This window comes from Peromyscus maniculatus, chromosome 2, assembly GCF_049852395.1.
Source record: "Peromyscus maniculatus bairdii isolate BWxNUB_F1_BW_parent chromosome 2, HU_Pman_BW_mat_3.1, whole genome shotgun sequence".
NCBI classification, from domain to species: Eukaryota; Metazoa; Chordata; class Mammalia; order Rodentia; family Cricetidae; genus Peromyscus; species Peromyscus maniculatus.
The window spans coordinates 140,048,264-140,066,371 of NC_134853.1; the positions used below are offsets into that span (position 1 = coordinate 140,048,264).

The 18,108-nt window shown below is 54.4% G+C and overlaps 1 protein-coding gene across 3 annotated transcripts in view; it reads right to left on the reverse strand.

Moving 5' to 3' along the window:
* Kcnq4 (potassium voltage-gated channel subfamily Q member 4) overlaps positions 1–18,108 on the reverse strand; it is a 50,520-nt gene that overhangs the window by 16,233 nt on the left and 16,179 nt on the right. The window contains exons 2-8 of one of the 3 annotated variants that reach the window (XM_016005818.3): positions 5,608–5,698; positions 4,933–5,059; positions 4,560–4,735; positions 3,833–3,958; positions 3,328–3,438; positions 3,064–3,159; positions 719–807 (exon numbers count right to left, since the gene is read on the reverse strand). In XM_016005818.3, coding sequence (XP_015861304.3) covers positions 719–807; positions 3,064–3,159; positions 3,328–3,438; positions 3,833–3,958; positions 4,560–4,735; positions 4,933–5,059; positions 5,608–5,698 — 816 coding nt within the window. Of the gene's footprint in view, positions 1–718; positions 808–3,063; positions 3,160–3,327; positions 3,439–3,832; positions 3,959–4,135; positions 4,223–4,559; positions 4,736–4,932; positions 5,060–5,607; positions 5,699–18,108 lie in introns of those variants that run through there. The other 2 variants (XM_076564968.1, XM_076564969.1) reach the window with 2 other exon arrangements.

Consider the following 18,108-nt stretch of genomic DNA (forward strand, 5'->3'; position numbering starts at 1 on the left):
CGGGCAAGTGGGATCACGCAACAGCTGCCGGAGGATAACTAATGAGGCAAAGACGATGGAGAGAAGCGCTGAGCACAGCAGCCCGGACTAGCACGCACTCCATGCCACCCTGCCCGTGGGACTGAGCCAACCAAGCCGGCTCTGCAGTCTTCACTCCTGCCCCAGGGCCTGGCCAGGCACCTGGCTCCACGCACCTTGATGATGCTATTAATAACCTCCGGCACAGAGCCGCCCCCATTCAGCCTGAGCCCAGCCTGGGCCAGCAGAACAGACTCACTGCTGGCCTCAGAGGTTGCTGCCCAGAACAGTAACGGAGGCCACGCAGTCACACACAGGGGCTCTGGGGCAGGCACACGTTTCTGCCATCGCATCCTCTCTAACCATCAATACATTGGTTGGTACAGGGCTAATGTACCCCCACTCAGGACCGAGGCGGGGTGAGCTGGCTGTCGCTCCCCTGGGTGGCATCGCCTATTGGCGTGTCTGGCAGCACTCCATGTGTGGGGCTCAGCTTCAGGGGCAGAGTTGCACCAATACCCTGAGCCCGGTGGGCACAGAGGAGTTGGGGAGAGGACCAACCAGACTCCAAATTATGCAGGACCTGAAGCGCCAGCCCCAAATGCCCTGTTGGGAGCAATCTCCTTTCTTAGCCCTGAGGGCATCTTCTCAAGGGGAATCAGTGCCAGTCCCTACCCGCTCCCACTCCAGCAGCACCTACCTGAAAGACGGGAGGATACTGTCATAGTAGTACCAGGTGGCTGTCAAGTAGGCCCGGCTTGTGTCAGTGGAGTACAGACGCCATGCGGCCTGGAGGCGTGGGGAGAATGGGGTGCCATAGAGTCCTTAGCCACCCACCAGCCCTCCGCCCCTGAGCAAACCCAGTCCCAGGCCAGCTGAGAATGATGTCAGGACCAGAGGCCAAGTCTAATTCCATAGACCAGCAGGGCCAGCCAAGAAACCAAGACCTACAAGTGACTTCCTCAAGGTGACCCAGTAAATTGGCACCAGAGCCAGGGGCTTACAAGCCCTGGGTAAGAGCTGGGGTCTGTGGTCAGGCAGGCATGGGTTTCTAACCCATTTTCCCATGCAGGCTAGGCTGACCGTTGTTGACCTAACAAACTGTTAGGAGGATGAAATGGACAGATGTCTACCCCACGCCAAACTCAGGGCCTGGCACACTTAGGGCCAGGCTCCTTTAAGCCCTCCCGTTAGCTCCCTTAGCTAAGTATACATTCACAGTGTCTGGTTAGTGTCTTTCTTCATAAGCTTCGTCTTGGGCACCACTGCATCCCCAGTGCCAAGTACAGTATCTGGCACACGCAGGTGGTTCTGCAAATGTTTGGGGAGGAAATGTTGACTAAGTGAATGGCTTTACAAACAGCGACTCCGCTGTATTTCCATCAGCCGCCTACTGCTACCATGGGACTACTAAGGCCTGAGGGGGAGCAGGGAAGATGACTGACCACAAACTCTTCGGCAGTCACGGGCTCTACAGCAGAAGGAACTACAGTTAGATGACAGGGAAAAAACTGCCTCTCTCTATCCAGGCAAAAAGAGTCTGGGAAAGACTGTGAATGGACTGATCCACCAGGGCAGGGAGATATGGAGACCGTTAGGCAGGACAAAGCAGAATTGGGGCAGCCCCAGATGCCTCCCCTCCTTTGGGTGCCTCTTGTCCTTAAGGGGTTGCCACGAGTGACCTCACCAGCCTGGCGCCTTCCTAAGACAGAAATATTTTTACTTCCTGCTTGCCTGGGTCCCTGGCATGGGCTGGGGAGCAGCAGCTGCCAGCGCTCTCATTAATTATGGGTACCACAATACCAGCTGTCTCTCAGCAGGGACAGGGCCAGCTGCTTGCCCCTACAATGCCTCTAGGGAGGCCAGCTCCCAAAGGACAGTGGCCATTGTGCCCCAAGGGATGCTAAGAAGAAAAGGCCGGGCTGGTAGTCGGAGATAGCAGGGGGGGAGAAGGGGCTGTACCCTGGGAAGGAGAGATAAGGAGGGGCCGAGTCAGGCTTGGGTTTGGGGGTCAGAGGTTGCTGGGGAGCAGGCAGAAAAGTGTGCTGTGTCAGGATTCCTCAGCTATTTCCTACAGGGAGTTCTCCTGCACGTCCCTACCCTGGAGAGAAGCCAAGGCAGCGACAGGCTCACAGATCAGGGCCTACTCAGACCGCGGCCATCACGCTGAGGGAAGTTGAGGTCACATGACCCTGGCTTCCTACACCTGCTCCCATCTCTGGCCACTCCCATTTCCTTGGCTGGCTCCCTTCTCACCTGCCCATTAAATGCTGGCAATACTAAAAGTCCAACTTTGGACCGTCTTCTTATTGTACGACTTCCTGAGGACATAGCGAGTATATATCAAGGAACCAGGAGTGGAGCAGGCCGACAGGACCCAGTTTCAAGATGGCAGAGTTAGGTCTTCATTAGGAGATGGGGGGCTCTTGTACAGACTCTCCCCATCCCAGGTCATGGCCACAGGTGGCAACAGGGTGGCTCTAGGGAGTTTGAAACCAGCTATTTGCTGCAGGGGAACATTACTGATAATTCAGCCAGCACCCCAGCTCTGTAATGTGGCATGTGACCCTCCCATGGAGGCTAGAATGTAACTGGCCCCCATAATCTCATAGGGAGTGGCACTATTAGGAGGTGCGGCTTTGTTGGAGTGGTGTGGCCTTGTTGGAGGAAGTGTGTCGCTGTGGGGCTGGCTTTGAGGTTTCCTATGCTCAGGATCCCGCCCATGGAGTCAGCCAACTTCCTGTTGCCTGTAAGATGTAGGATTCTCAGCTACAATCTGCCTTCATAACACCATGCTCCCGTCATGATGATAATGGACTGAACCTCTGAAACGGTAAGTGAGCCACCCTCATTAAATGTTTTTCCTTTAAAAGAGTTGCAGTGGTCATGTGTCTCGTCACAGCAATAAAAACCCCGGCTAAGACACCGCCTCCCCCAAAGTCCCGCCCCTCTCTGAGCTTTGAAGCAGACTTGTAGTTCCTAAGTTGGGACACATGGGTCAGCCCACAGGGCTGACAAGCACGGGGCCTCCTAAGCACCATGTACCTGGATGAGGTTGGCTGCTGGCATCCTCCGCTTCTCAAAGTGCTTCTGCCTATGCTGCTCCTGGACCTTCAGGGCGAAGCCAGAGCCCAGGATACCCTACGGGGATAGGGCACGGCTGCAGGTAACGTAGAAAGGGGGACAAGAGACGACTAAAACGTTCCCATACCTGCCCATCGGAGGTACCCCAGGCTGCCTAAGGCAAATTTAGGTTAGGCTGGCTAGGTCTTGGTCCCAGCCTCCCTCTCCAACCAGCAGAGAACTCACGGCAGGCAGGGCAAAGAAGGAGATGCCCAGTAAGGCGAAGCCGGCAGCCAGAACCCTGCCCAGCCATGTGTGTGGTGTCTTGTCACCATAGCCAATGGTTGTCAGTGTAATCTGGAGATAGAAACAGGTTACCCATAGGACTGGGCAGAGTGGCCAGCCACAAGGACTTGAAGATACAGCAAACTGAGGACCAGAGAAGGGCTTTCCCCGACAGAGCGACCATAGGGACTGATCTCAAGGACTTCTCAGAGAGACTGGAGGGGTACAGATGGGTTCTCACGCTAGTTAAGGAAAAGCAGTACAGGGCACAAGGGCTGAGTGAAGGGCTGGATGTGGGGCACAGACAGGTCCAACAGAGTAGCTAGGGGGCAAGCACAGGAACTAGTCTCAGAAGCGCCAACCTAAGCCTGAGTTGGGGGGCGGGCCGCGGTAAGGGAACAGAACCTGGGAAGTGTCCAGGGAAGTTCTTAGGGGGAAGGGCGGACCTGCACGGACCCTCACGCACCGTCCCCCACCAGAGCGAGTCGGCATAGGAGGAGAAGTCAGAGTTGGCATCCTTCTCAGCCAGGTAGACGAGGAAAGAGGCAAAGATGAGCACCAGGAACCCGATGTACCAGGCGGTGATCAGCTCCTGAGGGAAAAAGGAGGGGTGCCTGTCAGGGCATAAAGCTGCACACACTTCTCCAGTCTCCCCCCTTCTTCAAGGATGGAGCCCCTGCCCGGCCTTCTCAGAACCCCCAGAGCCAGACCCCAGGCCTGTCCTTAATCTTTTCAGGTTTCAACCCATCTGATCCCTTCCCAGACGCACCCTTAGAAACTACCCAGTTCCCCCACTCCATTGGGAGCGGTCCTGTCCAAACCAAGGTGCTTGTTGATGCGATCCTTAAGCTCTACCTCTCAGGCCCTGCCTAAGCCCCGCCCCTGCTGGCGCCAGCCGCGTCGACACCCACCCCCCAGCGTAGGCCCCGCCCCCTCCTCAGGTCTCTTATTATTAGGCCCCACCCCTGCTCAGCTCCAGCCCCTTTTTCAGATAGGCCACGCCCCTGCCAAGCCCCGATTGTTCTTGGCTCAAAGTAGGCCTATCCCGCATCAGTCCTTGACTAGGTAGGACTCCTCGGCCTGGCTCCAGGCCCCGCTTGCCCCAGCGTTGGCCCCGCCCCAGCTCCGCCTCTTGCTTGCACCTCGGGTAGTTTCCAGGAGCTTTGTTCCCCCGCCCCTTTCCCCAGCCTCACCTTACTGTGTGCGTAGACCACGGAGCCCAGCAGCTTCCAGGTGCCGCCACGGCGGTCCATACGCACCATGCGCAGGATCTGCAGGAAGCGCATACTGCGCAACGCGGACGTGGCAAAGATGTTGCCCTGTGTGCCCGCGGCGATCACCGCCACCGAGGCCACGAACACGATGAAGTCTGCAGGGCAGAGGTGCCGAAGTCACCAGCCCACCTCGCGTCAAGACCTGGGGTCTGGGACTCCTGGGACCGTAATGGGGGAGGGGGTGCAGATTGGGAGGGTCCGCTAAATTCATGAGAAGCCAGGATCGGGGTCAAGGATGAGATTAAAACGCCTCCCTGAGGCTTGGGGTGGGCAGGGTAGCGAAGGCTTATACCGATGACACAGAAAGGCTTCCTGGCGAAGCGGAAGCGACCCTGCCATCCTCTGTAGCGGCAACAGCAGCCAGCCGACCAGACGCGGATTATGTACTCCAAGCCAAAGACCACAATCATGACGAATTCCTGTGGGGGACCAGGACCCAGATCAGAGCCCAACCCCATGTTAGGAACACCAGCACCTGGTTAAGTCCCTCTTATACCTGGAAAGATTTGAGAGGATTCTAGAAGGGAGGTGGCCTCCTCTTTGTCCTCCAGGGAGAAGAGAAGCCCAAGTCTGCCCCCATACGCAAATGTCTAGCTCCATAAGATGCCTGCATTTCTTCTCCCTGCCCGCAGCCTTCCAACCATTCTATACTCTTGGCCCTGGCTGAGTGACATTAAGGGCGGCTCTCCGTTGGCGGAAGGGCCTTCTATGGGTATTTTTGTTTAACACCGTGAGGTTTGCTTCTGCTCTGGTGTAGAATGGAGCCTGCTCGCCTAGTCTATCCTGGGCCCATCCTCAGGCCTCACTTAGAACAGGAGATCCCCCTGCACCAGGAATGATGGCCAGAGAGGGGCAGCCATCTGCTCCCTGACCGCAGTCTAGGAAGCCTCTCTCCTCAGGTGGGAGGTGCTACGTCATATGCTGCTCGGCCTTGGAGGAGACTCTAAAGGGGACTCCCAGCACTCACCAAGATGAGGAGACACTCGTTGGCAAGTTCCTGGTGCTCCTGGATAGTGGACAACACTGACAGCACCAGGCAGCTGAAGACTAGCAAAAATCTGCAATTAGAGCATGATGGGGGAAGGTTAGATGGTTGGGGGTACAGAATAACTGAGGGTCCCCTGGCAGGGGCTGCCGAGCTAGGAGACTCGCTATTTGGGTGGAATTCTTTGGAAAACAGAATCCGAGCAGAGCTCTGTCGAGTCACGGACAGGCAAGCTGCAGGCTGCTGAGCACCGACACCTCCCAAGCCCTCCCCGGACAACACTAATGTGACTGAGATTAGGGAGGAGGCCTCTCCGTTTTGTCTGGGCTAGCAAGAAAACAGAGAGGCTGTGTTTCCCTGGGCTTAGCCACCCACTAGCCTTGGCTCCCGGCTCCATTTTATGGCCCAAGAAAAGTGTTCCAAAGGTCAACAGAGCTCAGAAGCTGCGGCCTCAACTGAAGAAGAGGGACAGCTGCTCTGCCTCCGTGTTTTTATGGAATTCATAGTGAGTCAGCTAGAGAAGAGAGGGGCTGGGGAGGTGGCTCGGTGACAGCGCTTACTGTGAGGGCTTAAGGCCCCCTGTTTTGAACCCCGAATACACGTGTAACAAGGCTGGGCGTGACCACGTGTGTCCACAACCCTAGTGTTGGGATCAGAGACACGCAGAGCACAGCAGCTCACGGGCCAGTCAGTTCAGTTAAAACAGTGAGCTTCTGGATCACTGAAAGACCCCGACCCAAGGGAATAAGGCAGAGAATGATATCATAGGGCATACAATGTCCTCCTTTGGTCTCCACAAGTAGACACTCACACCCATGACCACACACACACACACACACACACACACACACACACACACACACACCACAAATACAAAGCGAGGGGCACAGGAGCAGCAACACAGGGATGAAGGAGAGGAAAGAGGGGTCAGGTAGGGAGGGGCTGGGGACGAAGGCCTGGAACGACTCCATAGGCAGCACGAAGCTACCAAGTGGCCCTGTTAGACGGGAACTCTAGAATGGAACTCATCCCACACTTCCCTGTCAGCTGCCCATGAAGAAACAACAGTCTACAGCAGGAAAGGGGTCCACCCGAGGTTGCTGAGTGTTTCCAGGGGTGACCTGAGATTGGAGCCGGGAGTCCCCAGCTGAGAGGAAGTGGGGAGAGTCCAGAAGCAGGTGCCTTGAGGCATGTATATACACACACGGGCGGGCTGCAGGTATAGCGAGGGGAATGTGGGTTCTTTGGAGCAAGGCGTGTTAAGCATGCACTTGCCCCCAGAAAACACCAGAAGGAAGGAGCTTGTTCCCTGGAAACGCATCGCAATGCACTGACCCGCCAGCCTTCCCACATGTCCTCAGAGCCTCTGACTCCTGCTCACGGCACAGCCCCTGCACACCTTCAGCCCTAACACACTCTACCTGTCCCCAGAACCTCTGACTCCTGCTCACGGCTTCCTCTTCAGAGTCCCCTTCCAGAGCCTGCCTTCCTGTGTGTGCCCCAGGGGTTGCTCTTTCTTTCGTTAATTTTTGAGACAGGGTCTTGCTATGTAGCCCAGGCTAGCCTCGAACTCTTACCTTCCTCTCCTGTCTCTGCCTTCCTAGTACTAGGATTACAAGTGTGCAACACCATGTCCAGTCCAAGCATGCATGTACACTTTGTGTGTGTGTGTGTGTGTGTGTGTGTGTGTGTGAGAGAGAGAGAGAGAGAGAGAGAGAGAGAGAGAGAGAGAGAGAGAGAATTGTATGTAACCTAGGAAAACCACCGACCTCTTTACTCAGTCTCCTTCTCTGTTACATGGGCTGATTGGCAATTGAGAGTAGGGTCTGGCTGGGCCCTGACCCACTTACAACTCCTTGAAGGGCAGGATCTGGTGCTGCATCACAGGAAATGCCCCTGGATCAAGGAGGCAAGAAGCAGCTGTCGGTAGGGACTTGAGATGAATGAGTAAGATGGAGACCTCTGCGGTCAGTCCCAGCCCAGAGCTGAGTCAGCAAAGACACAAGGCCAGTGGGGGAGGGAGGCACGCCCTCCACCCCTCAGCTCCAGTACCAACCGCAGGACCAGCAGCAGCCAGGCTACCTGGAATGGGAGCTGCAGCTGACACAGAGTAGGGCTGGGCAGGGCTGCGGTGGGAACGTCACAGGCCTTTGCTCTAACCCAGCTCCTCCACTGCCTTCCCCAGCTGTCGGTAAGCCCTCGGGCTGCCGTGGGCATCCGTAGTTCTCTGTGGAGCACCTCCAGAATTCCTTTCCTCTGTTTTCTTCTTGCTATTCCAATAGTTATACGGGCATCAACTATCCACAGTAGACTAAGCCAAAAAAGCAGATTATAGAACCTGAACGGTCATGTGATCATGGTGATTAAAAAGATACATAGGCACCAATAAGTGGCAGGCTCATCTCTGGTGGAGCAAAAATGAAGTGATTGGGTTTTTGCTTTTGTTACCTATCTGTGCTTCCTAAGATTTTTTTTTTTAAGAATGAATATGGACTGCTTAGATAATAACAAACTAATTTGCGTCCATTTATTTGTACCCTCCATTAAGGGCTCAGTTGTCCGGCTCCATTCTCAGATCCTATGGTCTCGTGGTGGTTTGAATGAGACTGGCCCACATAGGCTCATATAGTTGAATTCTTGGTTCTCAGTTGGTGGACTGTTGGGAAGGACTAGGAGGTGTCGCTTGGGAAGTGAAGGTCAAACTCTTCAGCATTGCCAGCAAGGCCCTCAGAGGCCCCCCACCTCAGAGGCCCCCCACCTCAACCCTGCTCGCCCACCTCTGCACCTGATCCTCTCTGCTACACTCACTGCAACACCCCAGCTCCCTTGAACCGGCTGGGAGTGGCAGTGTACCCCTTTAATCTAATTTAATGAAGACATGAGACCCAAGACTGACAGATTTGTTAAAGATCCCTCAGTGGTAGGGCTGAGGCTAGATGCTCTTCAGCTTCTGGCCTCAATGCTGCCTTGGCCTTAGCCATCACATAGAGATGCCAGATGCTCTCAGAGAAACACAAGCTCAATGTTTAGAGCTTAGCAGATGGAGGAAGTCTGGCCACGCTGGTGTATGACTTCACTATATGACAAATAGGATTACCTGAGGATTGTTTTCGGCCCCTCTGGGGCTCAGTTTCTCCAGCTACAAGAGTAGAGATAGTATACAGGGGCTGGCTGGCCAGGGCCTTTGCTACCTCCCTAGCAGAGCGCCAGACTGGAGGCTCCTTTCTGCTACATCTCTATGCATCCCATCTGTGGGCAAGTGGGCCCGTGTATCCTCTTAGCCAACCTGGAGTTAGAGCTGTAGCAGATGGGGGCAGCCTGTAGGCTTGTCGGGAGGCCTATCACGGTCTTTCCTCTTCCCTATACCCCATTCTGAAATTATTCCTCCTACTCATTCAGGAAGATTAGGGACAGAAAGGTAGATATTTGCTTAGATCCGTGGGTCTCAAACGACAGAAAACATCAGAACTCCCCAAAGGCTTGTTAATAGTGGCACATGCCTGTAATCCCAGCACTCACAAGGTGTAAGCAAGAGGTTCAGAAACTCAAGGTCATCCTTGACTACACAGACCTTGTCTTGAAAAGAAAAATGCTGATTTCTGGGCACTTCCTTGGCAATGTCTGATTCAGAAAGTTCAAGGTGGAAATGGGGCTTGATTACTAACCAACTCGGCGTTTTATTTGTTTTTCTTTTGACAGGGTCTCACTATGTATCCAGGCTAACCTAGAACTCAAGATACCCCTCCTTCAACCTTCTAAATGCTGGGGTTACAGGCATGAGCCTCCACATTTGGCACCAAGTCAGCACCTTTACAACAATGACAGTTCTTACTGTCTCCCCTTCCACGCCTCCTCACATCACCACCGGAAGTGGCCAGGACTGGGGCCGTCAGGGAGGCAGGTGTCATGCCAACCTCAGCATCACCCCTGGTCTGATGTGCAATCCCACTGGTCCAGCACAATATCAACCCCTTCACACACATGTTCTCCATCAAATCCTCTCCAGTCCCTACTGTGATTCCTCAAGCACATAAGTGAGGTAACAGGATATAAGATATAAGTATCCAGGGATGGCTATGCCGGTCTGTGAGTGCACACAGAGTCCTGAAATATGCACTTTAACGGGAGTTAGGCTATATAATGGGACTTGCTTCTCAACAAAACTCTGTGTGTGTGTGTGTGTGTGTGTGTGTGTGTGTGTGTGTGAGAGAGAGAGAGAGAGAGAGAGAGAGAGAGAGAGAGAGAGAGAGAGAGAGAGAGAGAGGGAGGTGTTAACTTTCCCCACGTCATAATGCAAGACCGGAGCCCAAGGCCAGCTGAACCACAAGGTCAAACTATTTCTCCGAGCTTCAAGTTCCCAGCCCGCCACACAAAGGTAGAGGACACTGAACGATAAGCAGGTTCTTATCACCCTGGTGACTCTTCAGTAGTGGGATGGGGAGGGAGAAGACAGCCATCAACTCAGTTCCAGATTCCCCAGAGACATCCCTGGAAGGAAAGATGTTCAGAGACTAGAGAGATGGACATACGGCAGATGGGAAAGAGGATGACAGGGGGAGCTCACTGCAGGAAGGAAAGAGGTTGCCCCCTGAGTTATCTGAACCACACTCACTTCAGAAACACTAATCTCATCTGCACTCAGGTGGGTTTATGGTAAAGCCAGGAATAAATAATCCAGATCCCAAGACACTGGCGAGTGTAACAGTGGGGACACCCTAGGAGAGCTGGTGACTGTCCTAAAGAGAGTGAGGCTGCTCCAAGTAGAGATGTAACCAGACAGGGATGGGGGTGACCCAGACAGAGGACGCATGGTATGCCAGCAGCAAAGATATGGGCATCTGTGGAAGCCAGCCTAGAAGGCTAGCAGTTCTTGACCCCGTAGGGAACAGAGGTGAGATCCATGAGAGCATCCTCTGGTACTGGAATGAGATCCTAAAGGCAACCAGGAGCCATTGGGGAGTTCAGGGAAAGGAAATGACAATGTCCCTCTTGTGTTTCAGGGCCACCGCCTGGGTAGTATAGACCATGGAGCAGGATGGAGACGCAGACAAGAAACACTCGCTAGAAGGCTCCAGGGTAACTCATCTGGGAAATGACGGAGGTCTGGACCGGCAAGTGGCAACAGAGAACAGAGGGAACTGGATGGACTGGCGGCACCGTAGGAAAGGGGACTCGGGGACAATGAGGAAGAATGACCTCTCTTTTTGGGGAAAGGGCATTGGGCTGGTGAAAGTGCTGAGTAGCACATGGCAAGTGGGAGACCCCAGAGGAGATGCAGGGACTGGGGACAAGGCATGATGGGTAAGAAGACAGAGCTGGGTAGAACAGTTGCGGAGATATTGGGGTAGACATGGGGACAGCTGTGACAATCCAATGAGCATGTACATTTAGAGGAGAACCCAGTGACATCTAGCAGTGTGAAGGGAGGAGCCCTCTGTCCAGACCAAAAGAGTAGACCCAGGAAAGGAAGCCAGAAGAGAGGCACAGAAGCCAAGAGAAGCAAGTGTGGATGACAGCAAGAAGGAGGTGGGGGGACCGCAGTGTTCACCCTGAAAAATGTCTATTGGACTTGTTGGTCCCTGGGTCCCTGGGTCAGGGCAGCCTCACAGGCAGAGAAGGACCTGAGCAGGCCCAGCCGGAGTGAGAGCACATAAGTAGGGGTGAAGCCAGAACTGCAAAGGAGAAAGGCCAAGGAGCTGGAGAAAGATGGACGCAGGGATCTTTCTCAGAAGAGAGAGCAGGAGTGGGAGGAGCCGGGAGAACAGGAAGCTGAAGACCTGGAGAGAGTGGAGTAAGCCCAGGATGGATTCCCAGGTTGGCAGGGTGAGGGGAAGGGAGGCAGGGGACAGTTCAGTGGGAGACCAGGCTGGGTCAGAGGAGAGAACTGAGTGTGGGTGCCCAGGAGCTAAGAAAGGAGCTGCAGGGTAGAGCCGGAGAGGGCTGATGGGTGTCAAAACCTGCACCGTCCAGGTCTGGTTTTTCTGTTTCTTCACGTTTGATTGTCCAGTGAGGAAACAGCCTATGTGGATGGAATCAGGGCATGTTTCCCTCACCAAACCAGACGCAGGCCCTCTGCCTTCTTTCCTCCAGAACCTCCTTCCTTCTTTCCCTCCCTCCGAGGTCCGGGCCCCCAGCCTGAGCCTTGCCAGTCAGTGTCTGGGACCTGCCTAGCAGCCAGATCCCTGATATTCGCCACTGGCCTGGGAAATATGTGACTCCTTTGCTCTCCAGACTAGGGCCCCTGAGCATGGCTGCTCTGTTCCCCTCAGCAGGGGTGAGGGGTGGAGGGGGGGGGGATGGGACCTGGTGCCAGGGTGTCACCACTCAGCCAAGATTCCTGGAAGGCAGAGGCCATGACCCCCATTCCACCTGCCTGCAGAAAGGTATTTCTTGAGCCCCAAACCAGAACTGATGCTGAGAAGGGACTTCAAAAGACTTGACACCCACATCCTGACAAGGGGGTTGTAGAAAAGCCCAAAGGGTCCCACCGTCCTCTAAGGAGGGTGAACACTTGCTTTATCTTGTGGGTTGGGGTCTTGATGGGAGGGCCGTTAAGCAGGCCTCAGAGCGATTCTTTCCAAGAATCCTCAAGGGCTGGGAGGAGAGTTTCCCCTGATCCAGCGATTCTAAATACGGCTGAGGGAGTGAGAACACGTGACCCAGGGCCCCACACAAGGCTGCTGCTGGCAGGGCTGCATCTCTGGGCCAGAGGTCCATAATGGGGCTCAGGGATGGGACGAGGTCTTAAAGGAGCCTTAGTTTCCCTGTCTCTAACACGAAAGGGAGAGGCAGTCCAATAGTGGCTAAGGGTCCTTCCCCTTAATGACTGTCCAGCAGGGCAGTGGGGGGAGGGGGGGGGAGAGAGGCAGCCCTCAGCTCAGTTCACTTTCTCCAAGGATGTCCCTGGAGGGACAGCAGCTGCCAGCACACAGTGCAAACTATGAAAAAAATGCCTCCTCTTGGAGGACCAATTAGAAGATGCATTCCCTTTAGTTGGACAAGTTGCAAAAACTTGACCCCTTGAGCTGGCTCCATTAGAAACTGGAATTGCTTGCTGTGGGCTGACCCACCCCTGAGCTACTGGAGTCCTCTCAGCTCAGCTGGGCACCTCATGGAAAGCCCAGGGGTGACTTCACAGCCTCTCCTGGCTGGAATTCGAACCAAGAAGAGTCCACCAGCTGGGCACGGTGGCACATGCTTGTAATTCCAGCACTTAGGAGGTTGAGAAAGGGCATCGGGAGCTCAAGGCCAGTGTCAGCTACATAGCTGGTTCAAAGCCAGTCTGAAGTACATCAGACTTTGTCTCCAAAAAATAAAATCAGGGTGGTGGTGGTGGTGGTGGTGGTGGTGGTGTGTGTGTGTGTACTTACAACAGAGGTTGGGCTGAGCCAACAGGATTTTTTTTTTTTAGTGTGCTTCTGTGGGAGGGTATGTGCATGTTACATGTGCCCACACAGGTCTGCATGTGCACAGATCAAAGGACATTCAAATGTCCTACTCTGTCACTCTCCACCTGAATCCCTTGAAACGGGGTCTCTCACTGAACCTAGGGCTCACCATTTTTCAGCTAGGCTGCTGCCAGCAGGCCCCTAGAGACCCTCCTGCCTCTGCCCCATGCCCAGCATTTGAGTCACAGGCACATGTGGCCTTGCCCAGGTGTTTTTCTTGTGGGTACTGGGGATCCAAACTCATGTCGTCATGTCTGTGCAGCAAGCCCTCTCCTACTCACTGAACCATCTCATCCGCCCTTCCATCAGCTTCTCTCTCCAGAGGGAACCATGAGCCGTGGAGGGAAGGAGCCCAGAGCAGCAGCGATGGCACCTCCCACACTCTAGTCCACGAATCCCAGATGCACATGTGGCTGCAAGGACTCTGTAACATCCCCTTTTCTTACTGCCCGCCACCTCCTAGGCCAGTCTTTCTTTCTTCCTTTCTTCCTTCCTTCCTTCCTTCCTTCCTTCCTTCCTTCCTTTCTTTTCTTTTTCTTTCTTTCTTTCTTTCTTTCTTTCTTTCTTTCTTTCTTTCTTTCTTTCTTTCTTTCTTTCTTTCTTCTTTGTTTGTTTTGTTTTTGTTTTTGTTTTTTGAGACAGGGTTTCTCTGTGTAGCTTTATGCCTTTCCTGGAACTCACTCTGTAGCCCAGGCTGGCCTTGAACTCACAGAGATATCCCAGAGATCTCCCAAGTGCTGGGATTAAAGGCGTGCACTACCACTGCCCGGCTAGGCCAGTCTTTCTTAAGCTAGCTCCTCTGGAGCACAGGGCATGGGAAATGGTGGTTTCTGGACAAGGCGCTTGAGTGCCGTGCTTGGAATGTGGTTATTTCCTAGGGATTTGCGGGTCTCCAGCTTGGTCCTCAGTGTGGCAATCGTGAGAGGGGAGCCTGATGGGAGGTTGTTAGACCCTTGAGAGTGTGACCTTAGAGGCATTAACAGAGTTCTCCTTGAGCTCCAAGCTTCCTGTCCTTCCTTCCTGATCACCCAATCTCATTCACTCCCAAGACTGTGATATTATCATCCATGAGGCCTTCACTAGACCTGAGCCAATGCTGCTGGCACTCCCTTGAACTTCCAGCATTCTGAGCTAAAAACAGCTCTTTCCTATGTGAAGCACCTAGCTTTGAGTATTTTGTTATAGTAACACAAAATGGGGTAATAATTTAATGAATCGCCTCCTCTTTTCTCAGCTGGACCAGCCACCAAACCTCTGCTTGTTCTCTCTGCTTCTATCTGCGGTACCAGCCCGAGCACCTTCGGCAGCAGGTGAAGGAGCCGCACAACATGGAACAAGGAGGAAACGGGGGCTGTCTGAGGCTAACAAGGCAGCCCCGGCTTCTCTAACAGCTAGCTGCTAAGGCCTTTTAGGTGAAGAGGAACTGAGGGCTGGAACACAAGCTGCCCAAATCTGAGGAAGGTATGCAAGGCGGCCAGTAGAAAGTCCCCGCTGGCACCATCAAATAGTTCCTGTGTATTCCGTGGCCCAGCTGGCTTTGAGTCAAGCTGTATTTGACACAAGGTTTTACTAGCACGAAGATCGAAGACCTCTGCTGTTTTGGTTTTGTTTTTTTAACGTGAATCCATTGACCTTTGACTCAGGCTCAAGTGCTGTAGCAAGGCAGGTCCTGTCCACCAAGCCACCTTATTCCGGACCCCGGCTGGCAGCCTGACTCAAGCCTTTCCATTAGCATGCTCTGCTCCCCCACCATAGCACACGGGGCTTTGCTCGCGCTCCTCACCGTCTTCGCATGCGTGTGCCTCTAACCTAGCTGGTTAGGTGGACGACACCTCATACTCCCGTGATTCCCCCACTCCCATCTCCTTGTGGCCTTCCATGGTGGAGTGAAAACCTCTGTTGAAATAGCTGCCGCCACAGCCCCAGACGTCCATCCTTTTTATCAACTCAAGTCAGACTCAAATAGATGCTGGGTGAGTTCCCTGAGAAAAGAAAGGCGTGCCCCTCCTCTCCAGCACACTGGCCCCTCCTGACTCCACACCTCAACACCCCCTGAAGCTGGAGGAATTGTGGGGAAATGACACAGCCCAGATCCACAAAGTATTCATTCATTCATTCATTCATTCATTCATTCACTCACATTCATTTTTTTCATTCATTCATTCAGTAACCATTTACTATTCATTCAGAGATCATTTACTAAAGACTCTTCATGAGCCAAGCACAGTCACACAAGCCCTGCCTTTAGCAAGCTTACGTTCTTGGTAGGAGATAATAAACTTGTAAAGGTTCAAGTCATCAGATGATGGTGGAGAAAAAAATTAAGGGACAAAAAAGTCCCAGTGTGGGAATGAGGAAGCTATTGTACAGAGAGTGGGGCAGGAGAGCAGCCTTGGGAAGGTGGCGTTTGATCACAGTGGAGGAAGTAGGGAGCCATGCAGGCCTCTGAGCAGAGGGTAAAGCCAATGCAAAAGGCCTGAGCCTGCAGGGCGTGTTCCAGGCCATCAGGGAAGGAGAGGGAGAAGCAAGGGATGGTGGGAGGTGGAAGCAGGTATCAGTCTCTGGGTAGCTGAAGATGTGGTTCCTCACACCCAGGAGACACAGGAGTGTGAGCAGGAGCAGCATGGCCCAGGGAACTGGGGACGCACTGAGAGAAGCAGCAAATGTTGGCCCCACCTGGGCTGGGAGGCTAAAGGTACAATCCCAGCAGGAGCCTCCCGTGATGTGATTGGATCTGGGCTAAATTTTGGCACTGAAGATCCCTTAGAAAGCTACCAATCCTCTCATTTCTAGATGGGGAAACTGAGTCCCAGAAGGAGGTCTGCCTACCTGTGCTCCTACAGTAGATCAGACACAGTACTGGGCCTGGGCCTGAATATTCCAGCCCTGAGGGTAACTTTGTGTGTGTGTGTGTGTGTGTGTGTGTGTGTGTGTGTGTGTGTGTGTGTGTGTATGTCAGCAGAGGCAAGACTCAGCACTTGCCCCACCCCACCCACCCTTCCAAAAACCAAGGGGCCAGGATGGTTCCGTCCTGGCCCTTCCTGCAGCACGTGACCCAGGTGACACTCCGTTTGAGGGTTTCCCAGTTCCCTAGCTACTTGAGTCTAACAGGGGTCAGGGTCACCTCTAAGGAAGCTTCTATTCTCCGAGTCAGCAGGTCTGTGCTGAGGGGAGGGGGGATTTTAGTCCCAGCCACTTAGTTCTCAGTACTCCCAAAGCTGAGACTGCATTGGCAAGAGCTGACAGGGTGGAACAGGAGCTTTGGGGAGGGCAGGGCCCCCTGGGGAGCTCAGGTGCCAAGACAGAGCCCAGCCTGGTAGTTCTGCAGACTCAGCCTTTGAGGACCCCACCCAGACCGAAGTTTGTGGGTATGAATAAGCAAAGCAGCATGCAAACTCACAGGCCACACCCGGGGCAGCTGAGTGCCCCCCCTAGGAACCCCAAGGCCAGAACCAGCCTGAAGGAAGCTAGTAAGCCCTGTGAGCTCAGGCTGAGAGCAGGGTGGGGGGGTTGGGGGTTGGGGTGGGCTGTTCCATAGCTGAGGTGGGAGGAGGGTTGGGAGAGTCTTAAGGTGGAGGGTATCTGCAGACACTGTCTCGGTTTCTTTAGCTTCTTGGTAACGGAGGACCACCCAGCCTACTATTCCAGCCGACCAGAGTCCTCTAAAAGGCAAGAGCCTGCTTGGTGGCTCTGAGAAGTGTCAGGATTGAGGGCACCAGAGGGCATAGGGAGCGCCGGGAACCTAGGTAACTGGGCTAACCCATCAGCCAAGTGTCAGTACTCCTCTGCAGGAGGGAAGGTATCAAGGGCCCTGTTTGTGGCTGGTCCAGCTGGCTACTCTGGCTTCCGGGACAGGAAGTGAGGCTCTGTCAGCTTCTAAAGCTGCCTGTTTCTTGTTCTCTAGGAAGTCAGTGAGTGCTCCGGGGTCGCCCAAAAAGAGGGTCTTTTACATTTTATTTGCTTGCCGAAGCTAGATGGGGCCGTCAGAACTCTCCCGTTACTGAATAATGACCTCAAGAAGGGGTGGGGTAGACCAAAGCTGAACTTCATTAGCCACAGGGCTGTGCAAATTAAGGAGAAAGGGGACAGCTGTTGGTCTCTGGTGCCGATGCGCCGTCCTCTGCTGATAGACCCTGCCAGTATCACCGCCAGAACAAGCTTGAATTCAGCTCTGCGTTGGCTGATGGGCCTAAAGCACGTGATCTGTCCCTCTCTAGGACTCAGTTTCTCTCTCTGTCCAGCGGGATCAATGATCCCAGATGTTGCAGCCTGGAGGTTGGGGTCTCCTGGGATGAAGCCTGAGCAAGGTTTTCAGGTTCATCTGGGGACACAGGAGGCTGACACTAGGCGGGGCTCCTCGGGAGAGGAAGATGTGCTTGGGGGAAGGTCCTGGGGACCCCTCCCCGGCTCAGCCTTTGGCCCAGGAGAGCTTTCTGCCACGGGGAACTCCACCTGCTCTAGGGTGCGAGCCACCGGACCCCAGATCTTGGCCAGGGCGAGACGTCGTGGAAGGGGCGGGGTCCTTGGTGGGCGGGGCTTGTGGGGGCGGGGCTTTGCCACTGCAAGCTCCAGGCGCGCTGCGGCTCCGGTTACCTCCCCGCCGCCTCCCCGCCCGGCCGGCTTATTTTCCGTTTCCAAATTAACAATTGAAAACGCGGCGGCCTGAAAGGCGAGCAGCGGGCCAAGCGGAAAGTGTGAAGGTGCTGCCGCGTCACCGAGGCCGGGGGGCGGTGAGAGAGCATTCGACACCCCGACCCGCCACCAAATGCCCACCCATGAAGGCCAGAGGGCAGCGACCCAGCGGAGTCTTGGCCTGATGCAGCCCTCCCGGTGCGGCTCTGGCCAGGGTCGCAGCACCCAGTGCTCAGGCTCGGGACAATGCCAACCCCTGCGAGGACGAAGGGGGGGGAAGGGGAGAGCGCGCTAGGGCTAGGTTTCCACTCACAGGCTGAGTGCCCAGCCCGAGCAGCAGGTGCCAGGCAGCACCTCATAGCACCGTCCTTAAAGGCTCCTAGTGTCAGGGAGTTTCACGTGT